Consider the following 16,993-nt stretch of genomic DNA (forward strand, 5'->3'; position numbering starts at 1 on the left):
TAGTTCTGTATATTAACATACGTAGTTATTTTGAAACAACATATAATTCACATTTGTCATAGTGACACCCAGATATTTTACTTTCTTCTGAATCTTAAAACCTGTTTTATTTATCTTTACTCTTTGAAGTTTATTTTCATGTTTTTGTTAAGATCTTTGTCTTCTGTTTATTGATCTTAAAACCTGCTAATGCACCAAATTCTTTTAGTATTCCCATGTTTCAGTTCCCTTTAAAGGAGCTTTCAAGGGAACCTGTCAACTTAAAAAAATTAATTTATATGTTTCTTTTGTAATGTTTACTCCTATTATAGTTTCATCCTGTCTTGTATCACTACTCTGTATTTCAAGAATCAAAATAAGAGATGAGATAGTGGACATCCTGCTTGTTCCTTTCTGTATCTTATAAGGCTTTATTAGATTTCCATTAACAGTTATTTGTGCTTTCTGTGAAGTATAAATATTCATCTATTTTATAAGGTTCTCTTCAAAGTTTAAAGTTCATACTGTATCTTCTGAGATATGAGAATATGATATAAGAAAATCAATGCCACTTGTTTTTCATTATGTTGCTTTAAATATTCCAAAGTGTCCAACACACTTCTAATATTGTATTTTAATTATCTTTTAGATAAAAAAAAATCCACAAGAGTGCTGTAATTTCCTACGCTTTTGAAGAGTCACATGTTCAGCTATAATATAAACCTTAGATTTGCCTAATTGTTTTGTAAAAAAAAAAGCATATGAACACACTCAAGTTCCCAAAATCCTCTCAAAAATCCCTCTCTGAATATTATGGTCCAGTCTACTCAGGATCATTCTCCTCACCATTGAGACCCTCACAAGCCAAAAAAAGAAGAAAAAGGATTACATGCTGTACTCAGCTTCCAAAGCATGCCCACCCTCTCCTGGTGAGTGGGGGCTCATATGACTGCCCAAATGAAATCCACATCACAGCAGTTTCTCTCATTCTGACCATTGTCTGTCTGCTTGCTTAGCAGCCAGAACATAACATTGTTTGCATGGTATTATTTAATTTACATAAAAATTAAAGTTTATAGTAAGCTTCAAAACTGGAATAGTAACAATTATGCAAGCAGCTGTCACAAGAACTTGCAATCAGCAACCACTACAGTAAGGGTGTGTGTGCTTTGCCTTTCCTGTCTGGCTGTCAAGACAGAACTAAAAGAGGAAAGGAAACTCAGAATCCCATTAATTACCACTATATTTACAGTAATAATTCTGCTATGTACTGTATTATATACTGCTTTCACCATTGTCACAACAGTCACATGAGGAATAAAATCTCTATATACTAGCTGAAAACTCACTTTGGAGTATGGAGCCCATCTAACCAAAGTGGCACACAAAGAAGATATTAGAACAGGGGTGTCCTGTTTGTACTGTATTGTGTAAATGTAGTGTATGTCTAAGTTCCCTGTGTGTACGTTTGTAAATTAAAAAAAAATTAAAAAAAAGAACGGGTGTCAAACTCACATCATCATCATGTGACATATCTTTACTTTTTTCCCCCTTCGCTAAACCGGGCAGTGCATGACGCATCCGGCTCATGGACCATGAGTTTCATAAACCTGTACTAGAACATGTGTGTGTATGTGATAATAGGGAGACGGAGATAAGCTGTCTTACAGTTGAGATAAGTAAGCAGTCTTGAATAGGGCACTGCTAACCAAATTATCAATTCTGACTTCTCCATGGTACAATATTTTGTACATCTGGAAAGCCTAATTAAATAAGATTTGGCAATAATTTGCTTTTTTTCTATAGAAGGCATCCAAGATAGCCTTGTTTGTATTTTTTAAAAAGGTTGAAATCCTTGTAAAGGATGCAGATTATTATTTTGTGACCTGTGGATTGTCCCAAAAATGGATTTTAGAATCTTTATATCAGAGATAGTATTCAGCAGGTTCTGACCAGTTCTGGAGAACCAGTAGTGGAAATTTGGAGTAGTTCTGAGAACCGGTAAATGCCACCTCTGACTAGCCCCGCCCCCACCTATTCTCTGTCTCCAGAGTCCCAGCTGTTTGGGAGGAAATGCAGATTTTGCAGTAACCTTCCCCTGAAGTGGGAAGGGAATGGAGATTTTACAGTATCCTTCCCCTGCCACGCCCACCAACCCATGCCCACAGAACTGGTAATAAAAGTTTTTGAATCCCACCACTGCTAATAACTGAATAACTGCTATTCGTAGAAATGATACCATTTGATTTTTTATTGTTTTATTGATTAGGAAATGAAAATTTGCATTGAATTCACTATGGTCACACATTACTTTCATTGATAAAGTTTTGGAACTATAATAATACCTGTAAATGTAATAATTTCAATTGGTTATTGCCATTTTGATTTTGAAAGAAACCAGTACAGGCAGTCCTTGACTTACAACAATTCACTTAGTGACCATTTGAAGTTACTATGTCACTGAAAAAAGTGAGCATTTTCACACTTATGACATTTGCAACATCTTCATGGTCATGTGATTTATATTCAGATGCTTGACAACTGACTCATATGATAGTTGCAGTGTCCCATGACCCCCCCCCCCTTTTGTGACCTCTGACAAGCAAAGGGGAAGCCAGATTCACTTAACACGTTACTAACTTAACAACCACAGTGATTCACTTAACAAAATGTGGCAAGAAAAGTCATGAAATGGGGCAAAACTCTCTTAACAAATTTTTCACTTAGCAACAGAAATTTTGGGCTTAATTGTGGACGTAGTTTGAGGACTATTGTATACTCCTAACTGGGCTCTTTATTAGCTTTCTGCTAAAAATGGTCTTTCCTTCTTACAGCAAATAATATCTTTATAACTTCTGTCCAAGGAGAAGGCAGCTTTTAGGAGAAACTGGATGATGGTCCAGCAACATTATTATGTATTTTTCTTAGAATGTGAGAAAAAGCTATGTCTGCTTTTGTGTAACTGATTACAATGCTAACAATTCTATCATGTTGAAAGAGTGTATTCATTTTAAAAATATTAATGTGTTTGTGCAGCCTTATATTTTTTGTTCTAAAACCTCAAAGCTATAAAGATTTTTATCATCTCTTTTTAACATTAACTTTCCACAAATAGTTTTATTGATACTGAAAAGTACTAGGGTCTAATTTATATAGACATGTTTTTTTGTTCTCCTACAGAACAGGTGTTTCTGATTATTTTGTCATGCTGGTAATCTGTCACATGGTTGTATGATATTAATTTATTAGCTGCCAGTAACACAGGCTTACATAAGTCTGTTGACTACAAATCTGATATTTGATGTTCTTTGAGTATTGTACTTATAGTACTTCAAATAAAAGGGCCTCTTCCACTGATATCAGCTACATTAGCATCATTAATTTCTTCACATGGGGTGATGCTTTATCCAAACAACTACAAAACAGCAGTATTTGAGTGCTTATCATGCTTCTGAGTTTAAAAGTCATTTGCACTAATATCCCAAATGGCTTGAACATATGTCTTGATTATAGCTGGTGATACAGAAAAGTATTTTCTAAAAGGAAAAATAGTCCAATGTTTTATTTTCCTCTAGGAAACTTTCTATCTCGCATCACTAGTGATGCTCATTTTCTTATGCACATTAGACCCAATTTTCATAAGGAATGAAATTTTGAAATGTTTTTGGATACAAGATGAATTTTTGGATATTAATTTGCAGTTGCACTTTGAAATCACATAATCCTCATGTTGTACTGTAATTGCAGTTTTCATAATAATCATGCAGAGTTAATTTAATTTTTCTGATTAGAGAAAAGAAAAATACAATTCAGTATTCCTTTTCCAAAAAAAAAACCTCACAAAACATCCATAGCAGCCCTGTGATGTGTTTTCTTTAAATTTTCCTCCCTAGTCTGAGGTCATGTCCTTTGAAATTGAAAAAGAGGAGCATGATGTGTTCACTTTTTGCTGATACCACATGCAGAGAACACACCCTTTTCTATGTAGTGAACAACTCCCAGTACCTCAGGAATTCTGATTGGCTTAGCAGAGAGGCTGTGCCCTATAAATATACCTCTTTTGCTTTTCAAAACCACTTGCAGAAAAGACGGGTAAGCTGGTTATCTGGCATCATCTGTTTTTCATAGGGAGTGGGAAAGTGTGTAGCCTTTTTTTCTCTACTGAATTGAAAGCAGATTTTTTTCTTTGTGAAGTGAGGCTGAAAGAAAATGTATCTAGTAGAATTTTGATCATTTTCCTGAAAAAAAAATATTTCACTGATTTGTAAGACACTAAACATTAAAGTTAGCTAAGTGCTTGGTACATTTTGGGGGATATTCTAAACTTAATGAATTCTCACTAAAATTATAATTTAATGTTTAAAGATGGTTGAGTGTGGGTTTTTTAAGTCATCCTGTGAACTGCTATAGAGTCAGGAGTCTCTAAATTGAACGATTATAATTATGATTATTAACCTTTCTAATATTTGAAGTGTAATTTCTTGGGGAGGTTGGTTCATTATAGAAAAATTCTATAATTTCATCAATAACTTGAGTTTGTAACTTCTTAACATTTATGTTAGTGTGGCAATACAACAAATGGCTAGGACATTGTTAAGTGATTGATTCTAAAGAGATATGATGTGGCAGTTAGTCACTAAAACAGTGAATAATGAAATATTCTGTTTTTAGAGTTCATTCACTGTGAAACCAAACCCAAGCGGCTAAGGTTGTAGTTTGGCTGTGAGTTGAATTGCAGGATATAATTTTGGTTTGTGGTTTTTCAAAGATTATGCCTTTTTGCTACATCTCTCCATTTCAAGGAGAGGAATTCCTGAACTGGAGATTATATGAATTTAATGGGTTGGTTTTACATTTATATATATATATTAATTTGAACAGATGCAACACTTTCAACTCAAGTTATGTGAATATTTGGCAACCTTAATAAGAAGGCTATAATTTATGGAAATTATCTATGGAACATATCACATTTGAATATTGAATGCTGTTCTGTAGAAATAATTATCATTGCTGATCATTTTAACAAATAATCAGAATACAATTATATAGATGGCTGGGAACTGGGAATATTATCTACGTTGAATCAGTCATGCCCAGGTAATCCACTATATGCTTTAGTCACCAAAGGTAGTTTTGCTGAAATTCAGCAGCACAGTCTCTGGGATTGATAATCAGGAGGCTCAAGATCTGTGGATTGCTCATCTCTAATATGCAATAGCCTTTCCTAATCTGTTATATTTCAGAGAGGTTGCGAAGGCAATTCCTGCCACCCCCAACCAACTCAGCAGTGGCTAATTAAAAATTATGGGAATTATTAGTGCATGTGTTTAAACAGTGTCAAATTGGGGAGGGTTAATCTAACACCAAAAGTAGGCAATCTTTTGTGGCAAGGCACATCTGAAGTTGGGGAATGTGAAGTTGACGCACATAAAATAGCAAGAGTGGCATGGCTACTTACAATTTACCACTTATTAGGAGAACTAGCTTCTAAATATGCTCAAATATCATCCTGTTGAGAACTTGGTGAATCGTAAAGACATTGCAGAAAATAAATAGGTTTTTAGATACCGTTTTATATTTCAAGTATCCCAGCATCTTATTTATTTTATTATATATTTAAAAATCAGGAGGAACAGGGCATTTGGGTAGTATCAAAGCAGATTGGTGAAGAACATATGTGTTGCAGCTAACACAGCTGTTGATTCTATCCCTTTTACTGGTAACTTGCCAGAACTTCAGAAATCAATCTGGTCACTTTGCAGTGATGAAACAATTGCTCAATGACTTTCTTTTCTTTCCCAGGTTACTTGAAAAATGCCTGCCATCAGGAATTTGAGCTGTGCTGTTAAACATCTGTTGAACAAACCTGGCTGTGGTTGTCAGGTTGCTCTTGTGCCAACTAGATGTCTTAGCATTTCACCCCGGCAGGTGCCATCAGATGCCAGCTTTCATTCAGTATGTTTTTCAGAAACTGATCATCCACGGGTGTTAATTACAGGTCAGTCAAATTTTAAATGCTACTTTCGAATTGTTTAATATGAGATGTTTTAATTTATTTTTTTACTATGTGAATCGATACCCATTTGATTTCTATTTTGCGTGGCACTTAAATAAGTTGGAGCCCAAACTTAGTTAGAAAATGGTTCGCCTCTTCTTAATCCAGGCTATAGCAATTCCATCATTAAAGAATAATAGATTTGCTCTCAAAGTGATTCTAGATAATAATAGGGTTTTGGAGAAAAAGAATCTAGTTCCCATTTGCATGGCAGATTATTTTCCCCAAGAGAGAAAGATTTAGAAGATAAAGGTGCTTGTTTTTGATCAGGTGGTTACTACTCTTATCATTCACAATTTACAGCCCCTTAGCAAGACTTTCATACAGGTCCAAAATAATCTCCTTCAAGCTGCCTTTCCATAACTATTTTTGTACACTTGACATATTCTGGGTTCTATTTACTGGAATCCTTATATCTTATTTCCCCAATCTGATGCCCTTCAAATACTTTGAACTTCAGTTTCTATCAGCCAAGCTAATATATGATGGGTACTATATGTCTGTAAAGAACACATAGACAGATGACCTCTAAAGGCATCCTATGCATAAAAAAGTAATTCAATTGAGCTATTTTCAATTATTTACATCTGTAAAACTGCCACAATTGAACCAGTCAGTTAAACTTTTCTGTGAACTTTTCTAGGAACATCAACAACTCCTGCGCTTAAGGATAGTCCTTATAAAGTGTGTGTGTGTGTGTGTGTGTGTGTGTGTGTGTGTGTGCGCGCGCATATTAACAAACATTATATTCTTGCTTTTCAGGGGGACTAGGCCAGCTTGGAGTAGGACTTGCTAAACTATTAAGGTAAGATATAACCTTCATTGCTTCTATTAACAATGAGGAAGGACTCTCTTATCTTTTTTTAAGGTTATATGCCTTCCTGTATTTTAATGTTTTCTTGCACCTATTTTATGCAGCTACATATGAGCCATTGCTTTTCTAGTATATTATCTTGACCCTATTTGGAATGGGGGGAGAATGTGGTAGAAAAAGAAAATAATACAATAGGTTTAGCATAAAAAATGGTAAGTTCCTAGTTGGTTATGCTTATTTTGGAGAGCGATAGGGTAGTAGTTGGAAACATCAGTATTATGGAGTGCAGAAAATATGGATTAAAAGGTGCATTTCAAATACCAGAGTAAGTTTTGCTCTAAAAGCTGTGTTCAAAATGAAAATGAAACATTGATTATGGTGTCTTCTCCAGAAAACGCTTTGGAAAGAACAACGTGATTTTGTCAGATATTAGAAAGCCCCCCGATAGTGTCTTCTATAGTGGTAAGTACCATATTAAACAGAGAGAAATATTTAGTGATTATTTTGTAGGACTTAAAAGTTTTTTTTTCTACAAGGACATTTTCTTTTAGTTAAACCTTGAGTTTTGGGATACTAATCTTACAATCATCCTTGAAGAATATGACTCAAACTTATAAATTTCTCTCCAGCTCTTCCTCTTTCAGGCTCTGTTGCCCACAATGAAAGACATGTTTGTGATAATCCAGCCATAAGAAATTAGAACAGCAAATATCATGTTATGTGTATTGTTTTAATTGGCTTTGTGCATAAGAGAATAAATATGATAGAGTACTCTTATAGCTTGGAGGCATTAGAGCATGAAGACACACAATTGAATCATTGTAATATTGGTTTTGTCACTGGGTTCTTTCAGTTTTTTCAGAAACCTTGCAGAAATTGATGGGAGATTAGAATGTATGTGAAAGAAAATGTATTTAATTTGACCTAAGTTAATTTGCTTATTACCACTCATTGCCTGATGATTTAAATATCACAAAGGATGTGTAAAAGAAAATGTTGTGACAGTCCATGCAGGAAATACATATTTAAAGCTGTGTTTCAATTGCTGTGTCAACCTCAATTTTGGCCAACCAACATGGTTTCTGCCCAGGTCATGATGCCTCCTTTGCTATACTGACTGAAATGAGCTCTCTGCCCCCAGTGCTATATGCTCTACAAAATGATGTGCTGTGCAACTTTTTAAAATATATGTCTGAAATTCCATTTAAAGACAGTATAAGTGGTCCGTTATCATATTACTCTCCAAGAAGCAAAGAAGTTAAACTAAAAACGGTTCTTTGAAACAAGCATAATTTTTGATTAAGTAAAATCTGTGTTTCTAAACTCACTCTTATACTGTCTCAATGCATAGCTTTTTCAGAGGGTCTTGTTCTTAACTGTATATGCTAAGTGCCTTGTTATGATCTCAGGTAAAATAGACATTCATAGGTCTTCAAGCAATGTTTGTCCTAGATAAATTGAAATTCATTCCAAATATATCCAAGCCCTGCTGCAACTCAAATATGTTCATTTTTAGTGACTTTGTATGGGTGATCCATAGTATATGGACACACACATCATGCACTTACATATCTTCCAGAACATATCTGTACATGCTACTACATTGCAAATACAATATTCATTAAAAAACATGGAATTAGAAATTCTTGAAATTGTAATGCATTCATCAAATTTGTTCTTTAACTGAAAATATCATTGACTGTATTTACAAGCTATTGACATCTTCGGCACAGGATGGATTATTTTAAATCTTCTTTTTACACTTAGGTCCTTTTATCTACTCTGATATTTTGGATTACAAGAATCTTCGTGAGATAGTGGTGAACAACAGGATTACTTGGCTATTTCATTACAGTGCTTTGCTCAGTGCAGTTGGAGAAGCTAATGTCCCTTTGGCAAGATCTGTGAATATTACTGGTATGTCTTAACATATTTAGAGTTGTTTGTTTAGGAATACCTACCGCATTAATAGAGGTGTTGGTATTTCTTTCTTTTTTTTCTTTGTTTTGTTTTGGGCTTAAAAACTCTTGTTTGCTATTCCCAGGGCTGCACAACATTCTTGATATAGCTGCCGAGCATGGTTTGCGACTCTTTGTCCCTAGCACAATTGGCGCCTTTGGACCAACTTCCCCTAGGAATCCAACCCCTGATCTCTGCATCCAAAGACCAAGGACAATCTATGGAGTTTCCAAGGTTCATGCTGAACTTATGGGAGAGGTAAGGATAAGCATTTTGTTATAAGAATTGCCTTGTTCTTTCACATTAAGGTATATAGATAGGAAATGCTATAAGAGCCTGTAGTTGATTTTTTTTCTTTCATTTTTTTATTTTTATAACTTGGGTTTTGAGTTTTCCTATACAATTGAAATATTAGCTGAATACTTTACTATTAAACAAATACTGAATATTTATTTTAGCTTGTTACATGGCTTTTGCACTGACACTCTCTTAATTGTAACTTTGCAGTTATGTTTCAGTTACAAGAGAAATCAAATAGCAACACATACTTGAAAATTAGTAGACTTTCTAAGCAGAATGCTTTTAGTAGCTACAATGTCAAAACCATATGTAATCTGTTAAGCAAAGCTGATAAATACTGAAGAACAATTTGTTTTTCCAAGATTCTTGACCTTTGGATTGTGTCCAGATTCCAGTGACTAAGAGCCAGCATATTATATAACCGTGATGGCAAACTTGTGGCACGCAGAGTCCTCTATGGGCACGCGAGCCATCAGCTCAGCTCCACCGTGCATGCACGTGCGCCTCCTGCCAGCCAACTGGTTTTGGGGTCTCTGCCACGCATGCAGGAATCACGCATGGGCATGGGCAGGGTGCATGTGGGGGGGTCATGCACATGGGTGGGGCGCGCAGACAGGTTCATGGATGCATTTCATTAAGGGTGTGCATTCACGCTTTTGGCACACAGAAACAAAAAGGTTAGCTTTCACTGCTATATAAGATAGTATCAAAAATGAGAATTGCTGAGCTTCTTACATCCATAAACATTTGGCAAATATATATATAAATCTAAATATATGTATGTATGTATGTATGTATGTATGTATATCAATGATAGCCTACTGAAGTTGGTAGCTAAATCCATTTCAAGTACTTGAATTCTTGTTGCCATCTTAAATAACTAAATTAAACTTTCAGTACACATGAACACAGCTACAATATGCACCAGCATTACCGTAGCAAGATATGTATTTTAGAAATGGAAGGAACATACCTCTATTTTGTATTAATATATTTTTGTTTTATAATATTATATTACTATGATCATTTTGAGGCCAGTTTGGCGTCATGAGTAAAGACACCAAGCTAGAAAATAGGGGACCATAAGATCTAGTCCTGCCTTAGGCACAAAGCCTGCTGGGTGACCTTGGACCAGTCCCTCTCTAGTCCCTAAAAGGAAGAAACCAGACAAGCCATAAATGTTGTCAAGAAAACAGCAGGGACATTAACTGGTTCATTTTCTTAAAAAAAAAAAAAAAACCCACATATGCCCCAACTCTACTGTATTTCAGCTAACTTTTTTTTTCCAGAATGGCCTAGATAGTAGAAACAGAAATTTTCTGGTGTTAATGAAAAGATGCAGAGCTAAGCAGTTTTTCTCACCTATCACTATGAATCTATGGCTTTTTGAGACTGAAAATCTTTCTCTGGCATTTCAGTTTCCACCAGACCAAGGGTGTCAAACTTGTGGGCCAAATACGTCATGCGCTGGCCACGCCCACCTCCAGTTTAGTGGAGGGGGAGTCGCGATACATCATGTGATGACCATGACACCATGAGTTTGACACCCCTGCACTAGACTCTGTCTTTGGATTTGGAGATCAAAATGCAGAATGCAGCTAAGAAGACACCATATTGTTGCCTGTACAGTATTCCAATTCGTTTCCACTATCCCTTTGACAGAAACTGTTTTTCCTTCACCTCACTAACCTGTCACCCTTCTGGTTTCATTTAATTTACCTCTGCCTCTTTCTAGATGAGATTTTAACTGCTACATGTATGTTCCCATCAACAAAAATCAAGACCCTTTTTTTATTAAGGTCTTGGATTCCATGTAAACTAATACAGGTTTTCTGAAGATGTAAGCAGCGAAATGTGCAATTTATTTATTTGTCGAAGCAGTCAATTTTTATGACCACAAATGCCTCCAGAGAAATTAACATCAGGGCAGAACAAGCTTTTCTGGTGCTTTTGGGCACTAGAGAGTCATGTCATGTCAGGCTTTAATGCGGGCTGTGCCGTTCACTATATCTGGTTTACAATGAATGTTGTCTCTAGAAACAGACTATTTTCTAATAGCAATCATTCTCACCAATGTTGAAAATCAAAGCTTTATGTTCTGTAAGTAACTAGCTCTGTCTTGGCTCGAATCACAACTAATGGTGCATCTCTTTTCTTTTCCTTTAATTTGTGTGTCCGTGTGTTAGTACTATCATTATAGATATGGACTAGATTTCCGGTGTCTAAGGTATCCTGGCATTATCTCAGCAGATTCCCAGCCTGGTGGAGGAACAACTGGTAAGGAAGATGATGCAGTCCAATCTTTTATTTGTATATTGACCAGCAAGTAATTTAGCCAATAAAATATGAAGACAAAACCACAAGAAAAGTGGTTCTGCTTATGCTTGTGACTTGTGTATTTTTTATTCAAAAGCCATTCTCTTGCTAAGACCTCCCTAGGTCTCTGACAGCGAGTCAGAGAAACTAGAGGGGGATAGAAGCAAAAAAACAGATTGAGGAAAAGCTACTGGGCGCTTCCCGGATTATTTGTTTAGTTTGCCCTGCCCTTTTTCTCTCTCTGATAACTACCTTTTATTCTTCATTTCCAAACTCCTGGAAATGAAAACTTGCTAGTAGAAGCCACCAGGTTGCTCAGACTTTGGTAAAGAATCTATTCTAGACCAGAGTATAAAAAACAGTTTTTCTTTAACATACATTTATGCATTTTTCTTTTAAATCTACATGAAGAATTATTTGTGTAGCTAAAAGCCTATGGAGATTCTCAGTCATCCAGATCATGGTTGTCCCAAAGGTGCTTTTTCAAGAGGCAATTGGATTTCCTCATTTTTTAAAAAAGATGTTTCATTTCTCATCCAAGAAGCTTCTTCAGCTCTGATTGGATGGTGGGGAATGGAAGGATTTCAGTGAAGGGACTCGGGGCACAGAAAACATCCTGCAGAAAGCACAGCTCTACAACTCAGTCCTTTCTGTAGTTCCAAGAAGGCCCATGACCACTAACCAAAAAGGGCAAATGGGTGTGGTGCCTTCTTGGAACTGCAGAAAGGACTGCGTGATGGAGCTGTGCTTTCTACAGGATGTCTTCTGCCCTGTGTCCCTTCACTGATATTCTTCCATTCCCCACCATCCAGTCAGAGCTTCTTGGATGAGAAGTGAAACGTCTTCAAAGAAAAACAAGTCCAGTTGCCTCTTGAAAAAGCATCTTTGGGACAACCATGATCTGGATGACTGAGAATCTCCATAGGCTTTTAGCTACACAAATAATGTAAATAAATAAATGTAGTTTGGCCTGTACTATAAAAAAGGTACACTTGAAACAGTCGCCTCTATTTTAATTAATACAGTTCCTGTTAAATTTTCTGTGAGTTTCATATTAATTTACTCGTTTAAGCATCTTTTCATTTTACCTTTTGTTGCCGCATATTGATAATCTGCTTTTTTATATGTAACTGGAGTTTCAACTTGTGTTATATCATCTGAACCAGGCATGCTGCCATCTTTTCTTTTTCTACCAGATTACGCAGTCCAAATTTTTCATGACGCTCTCAAGACTGGAAAATTCCAATGTAATCTTAAACCAGACACCCGCTTGCCAATGATGTATATCGATGACTGTCTTAGAGCTTCTTTGGAGATCATGGAAGCACCTGCTGAGCAGCTGAGCATGAGGACTTACAACATCAATGCCATGAGTTTTTCACCTGAAGAGCTGGTTCAAGAGGTCCAGAAGCATATTCCAGAACTTGAAGTTGCCTATGATGTAGATCTTGTTAGACAAGCCATTGGTTAGTACCTGGCTTTGGCCTTTCACAATGCTGTATGAAGCTATGCATGACAATGGGATGGGACAATTTTGTTCTTTCAAACTGTTTGACAGATATATATTTTTTTACATAGTGTACAAGATTGGAATTTTTTTGCTAGGCCTAGCAAAGACTTTAAGTTGCTTATTTGTACCAGCTATATATCGTAGATGGACCTCACATTTATTTAAAAAATGAATCCCAAGCTGCAACTTTTCAGCTTTTACCTTTTGTTTTAAAGGTTGTCCTTTTATATATTTTCAAGAATCCATATAAGATATAAACTCGATATCTGTGACAAAGTGTGCATTGAAACCTTAAGCTGGATTTTCTACCTGATAAGGGGATGACTTTCGAATGGGATTGTAATGATTGGGTTTTAAAAGCTCTTAAATGTGTGTGCAGATACCTTAAAGAATATATTTTATCTCCAGTGAGAAAGAAATCTGCAAAACATCATAAGAAACTGCTTATTCTGCACTGTTTATTAGAAGAGAGTCTCTTCCAACTGTTTTCGCTCTTTGAAAATTGCTGCATTTTAAACTTCCAAAGTGGGGGAAAGGGGAAATTCTTGGGTTGGACTTTCAAAGCCCCTTGCCTTTGATTTAATATATATGTTTTTCTTTATTTTTGTTGAAGCTGAGAGTTGGCCAATGGTTTTTGATGACAACAATGCCCGTCAAGATTGGGGATGGAAACATGATTATGATCTTCCAGACCTGGTGACCACCATGTTCAACTTCCTTAGCTCTGTCCGTTCCGTTTCCAGAGTTGCTCAAGTCAGCTAAGTCTTTATATGATGCAGCCACCAGATGTCTCAGAGCACTTCATCTACTAAAATTTGAAGAGCCTGCTGTTCGAACATGATTATTGATTTCTCAGTCCACTTTTCTTTTTGCTAAAGACATATACATGCATATACAGTATATTTGCTAAAGATATACACATATACATATATACACATACATGCATATACTGAGAAAAAGTTTATGAAAACTTTTGAAAGCTGTCTGTCTATAGGGACCCTCAGGAAATACTTGTTCATTAGCTGCAGTTACTCTCCTAATTCTAAATGTTTATTTGGAATATACTCCTTTTTGTTGTTTTGTTCTTTTATAGGGCTATATAGGCTTCAGTAAGGATTTGGAAAAAGTACTTTGGAACTCACATGAACATATCATCCTTTTGCTATTCATTAGTTGTTTTTTAGGACTCTATTCAAGCCTGACCAAAAATGCTTCTGTAGAAGGCTGGAAAAAAATGGGCTAGTATAATGGTGAGCAGAGAGATGCTGAGCTTGTTCAAGGATCAAAGCATCTTTTCCTATTCATTTTGAAGTGTTCACAGCCTTAAAAACTAAAACTAAATTATGTCCTACCTTGAATTTCCTGGGCTATAAAATGTAGATGACATGGGAAGGAGAGGAGCATTAAGAAGAGACTTCATAAATGGAAAACTCTTTGTTGATTTTCTGACAGTTTGTTCCACCTTTAAGTGCAAATTCTCCTGAACTTTCTTCTCCCACATTCATAGAAAACTGAACACAACTATACAGTTCCCTGGAAGAATTAAATATTAGGTCTTATGTTTTTATTATTTGCAAGCTCTCTTTGTCCACTAGAGCCCTCCTATAGTTTCCCGGAGTGAAATTAGTATCAGGATGCTGTAGTTTCTAAGAGAATCCACTTCTTCATTGTTGCAAATATCCCCCAAGTCTGCAGCACTAGAAAACAAATGACAGGAAAGAACCTGAGGGATACTTGCAATAATGACAGCTGCAAGCTGGGCAGCTGGAAAGTTGCACTTTGATCATTTTGGATCTATGACCTGAATAATGTTATGGAAATTCAAACTAGATTACATTAAATAATCAGACTAAATATGTGAATCTGTCATTTGTTTTCTATTTATAAATTATGATACTTTCGGATATGCTTCTGTGTTTTAGGTATTTTGGCATCACTGAAAATATAAGATTTAAAAATACAGTTTTAATTCATTCCCCAATCTACTATAAATGTGTTCATTTGCCTATGAAAGTGATTTTTTCCCCTTCTCTTTTTCCTTTGTTTATATTGGTACCTTCAACATTCCATAGCCCAGGCTAATTTATAGAAGATACTGTTTGCTCAACCTTGGATATGTTTTATTCTGTACTGTATATAAAAGTAGGACCAGTCCATAGAAATCTTGGCCCTGAATTAAGCAAGAATGTATCTTCCTTTTAGAACACAGGGAAATTAAATGTGAATCCAGATATTTCCTCCTCAGGTATTCCTTTGTTCTCAACATTCCTAAGGCTTTGAAATTTTTCTGAAATACTTGTGTGGTCCCTCAAATTGGTGGTCATTCTTTAGCAACCTTGAATCAGTTTCCAATCAAACAGCCCTAGACCAGCAATGTTTCCTTTGACAAGGAATCAGCATATTTAACTTATTTATATATTGTGGCTCTGAGAACCTTTTGAATAATACAAAAATAGCCATATTAAAAGGGAATAACCAAACCTAATAACAATCACCACTGACTCCAAGGAAAATAGTACTGGCAATAATGTTCACGATTGCAGGAAGGGGACTGACGCATTATCAGTCCTCAAAGACTTCCCAAAAAGAGTCTGAGTTTGGCAGCTTTCCTGAACACAGAGAGTTGGTACTGTTCCAAACATCCAGGTTCAGGATTGTTTTTGTACCACTGCTCTGGGCTTTCCGAAGGCATGCTTTGGACAAAATGGAATGGAATAAACAAACATTTTAGTCTAGTCAGTGGCCTACTGATGGAGTCTACATCTCCATGTGAAGGGTACTGCATGATGCATGATTGTCTTTTATAGGTTCTTTAGATTTTAGATCTGGTTTTTTTATCCCACTTTTATTTTTATAAGTTACTCAAAATGGTGGACCTACCTAATACTCCTTCCTCCTCCTATTTTCTTCACAACAACCACCACCAATGTGAGATGTGAGCTGAGAGAGAGTGACTGGCCCAAAGCTACCCAGTCAACTTTCATGCCTTATTACCCCTTGAATTCTCAGAGGATATAGGGTGTACTCATATATTTCATTGTTTGTTACATTTCTGTGCACGCCACACGCCACTCTGCAATACCGTAGACATATTGCCTACATTTAGAATTTCGCTTGTAATTCTAACTCTGAGAGAGGATTTGGAGTTTGGGTCATAGCTGTTCAGACAACACTTTTGGCCCAATGGGTCTGCTAAGCAAAACCTAATCGAATAAGTTTACAATATTAAGAACTTAAAAATAATTCCCAGACAGAGATCACTTTGATATTGAAAAACAGTCTCAAGTATTTTCTTTATTTAATACAAATGTGCTGAGTTAATTATATAACTGTCCTTTTTTTCCTGTAATAAGGAATAATACATAAGCAAGATGTTTGTTTTTTTGTCTGATTTATTATAAAATGCTGGCAGATGACTGTGGCTATTTTGGTGAGATCGGGATATTAAAATCAAAATTTCTGTATTTTGGCAAAGAATTGGTCTGTGAGTTTTAGTTACTGTTTTATCAAGATATTTAAAGATTGTATTTCCCTTGTGGAATAGATTATAGCCAAACCTTTGTATTACTCCATATGTCCAATGACTTTAATGGGATTTAGCATTCACAATTGAAAGGTTATTCATTAAGTTATTCATTTATTTAGCATTCATATATTTTATCAGTTCTTGAATTGCATAGTTTCTTTTAACAAGAAAGAATATTTGTATCCAGATTAAAAGTAAAAAAAAAATAGTTTTCTCTCTTTCTCTGCCACTCCATTGAAAATTATTCGTACTATTTGAATAAAGTTCTAAATCCATAAATCTGTGTTGTTTTTGCTATATGTGAGTATCAATTGCAATTGCTTGACAACAGTGCTGCTCTATTATGGAAAAAGAAATAGCTGGTACAGGTAGCCTTCCACTTGCAATCATTCACTTGGTGACCATTTGACGTTATAACAGCTCTGAAAAAGTGACTGTTTTTCACACAGCCATTGCAACATCCCCATGGTCACATGATCAGAATTTGGATGCTTTGCAACTATCATGGGTTTATGATGTTGCATTATCCCA

At 35.7% G+C, this 16,993-nt stretch overlaps 1 protein-coding gene across 3 annotated transcripts in view; it reads left to right on the forward strand.

Moving 5' to 3' along the window:
- Window positions 1-16,400, forward strand: part of LOC106543451 (L-threonine 3-dehydrogenase, mitochondrial) — a 32,234-nt gene extending 15,834 nt beyond the window's left edge. For 2 of the 3 annotated variants that reach the window (XM_087717477.1, XM_014059482.2), the window contains exons 2-9: window positions 5,785-5,980; window positions 6,800-6,842; window positions 7,243-7,313; window positions 8,619-8,768; window positions 8,896-9,068; window positions 11,297-11,387; window positions 12,623-12,892; window positions 13,550-16,400. In XM_087717477.1, the coding sequence (XP_087573603.1) occupies window positions 5,797-5,980; window positions 6,800-6,842; window positions 7,243-7,313; window positions 8,619-8,768; window positions 8,896-9,068; window positions 11,297-11,387; window positions 12,623-12,892; window positions 13,550-13,698 (1,131 nt within the window). In that variant the 5' untranslated portion in view covers window positions 5,785-5,796 and the 3' untranslated portion in view covers window positions 13,699-16,400. Of the gene's footprint in view, window positions 1-4,050; window positions 4,072-5,784; window positions 5,981-6,799; window positions 6,843-7,242; window positions 7,314-8,618; window positions 8,769-8,895; window positions 9,069-11,296; window positions 11,388-12,622; window positions 12,893-13,549 lie in introns of those variants that run through there. The other variant, XM_014059481.2, reaches the window with a different exon arrangement.
- The last annotated feature ends 593 nt before the right edge of the window (window positions 16,401-16,993 follow it).

Source organism: Thamnophis sirtalis, unplaced genomic scaffold, assembly GCF_051295495.1.
Source record: "Thamnophis sirtalis isolate CommonGarterSnake01/CBP01778 unplaced genomic scaffold, rThaSir2_p1.2 scaffold_6, whole genome shotgun sequence".
NCBI lineage: Eukaryota > Metazoa > Chordata > Lepidosauria > Squamata > Natricidae > Thamnophis > Thamnophis sirtalis.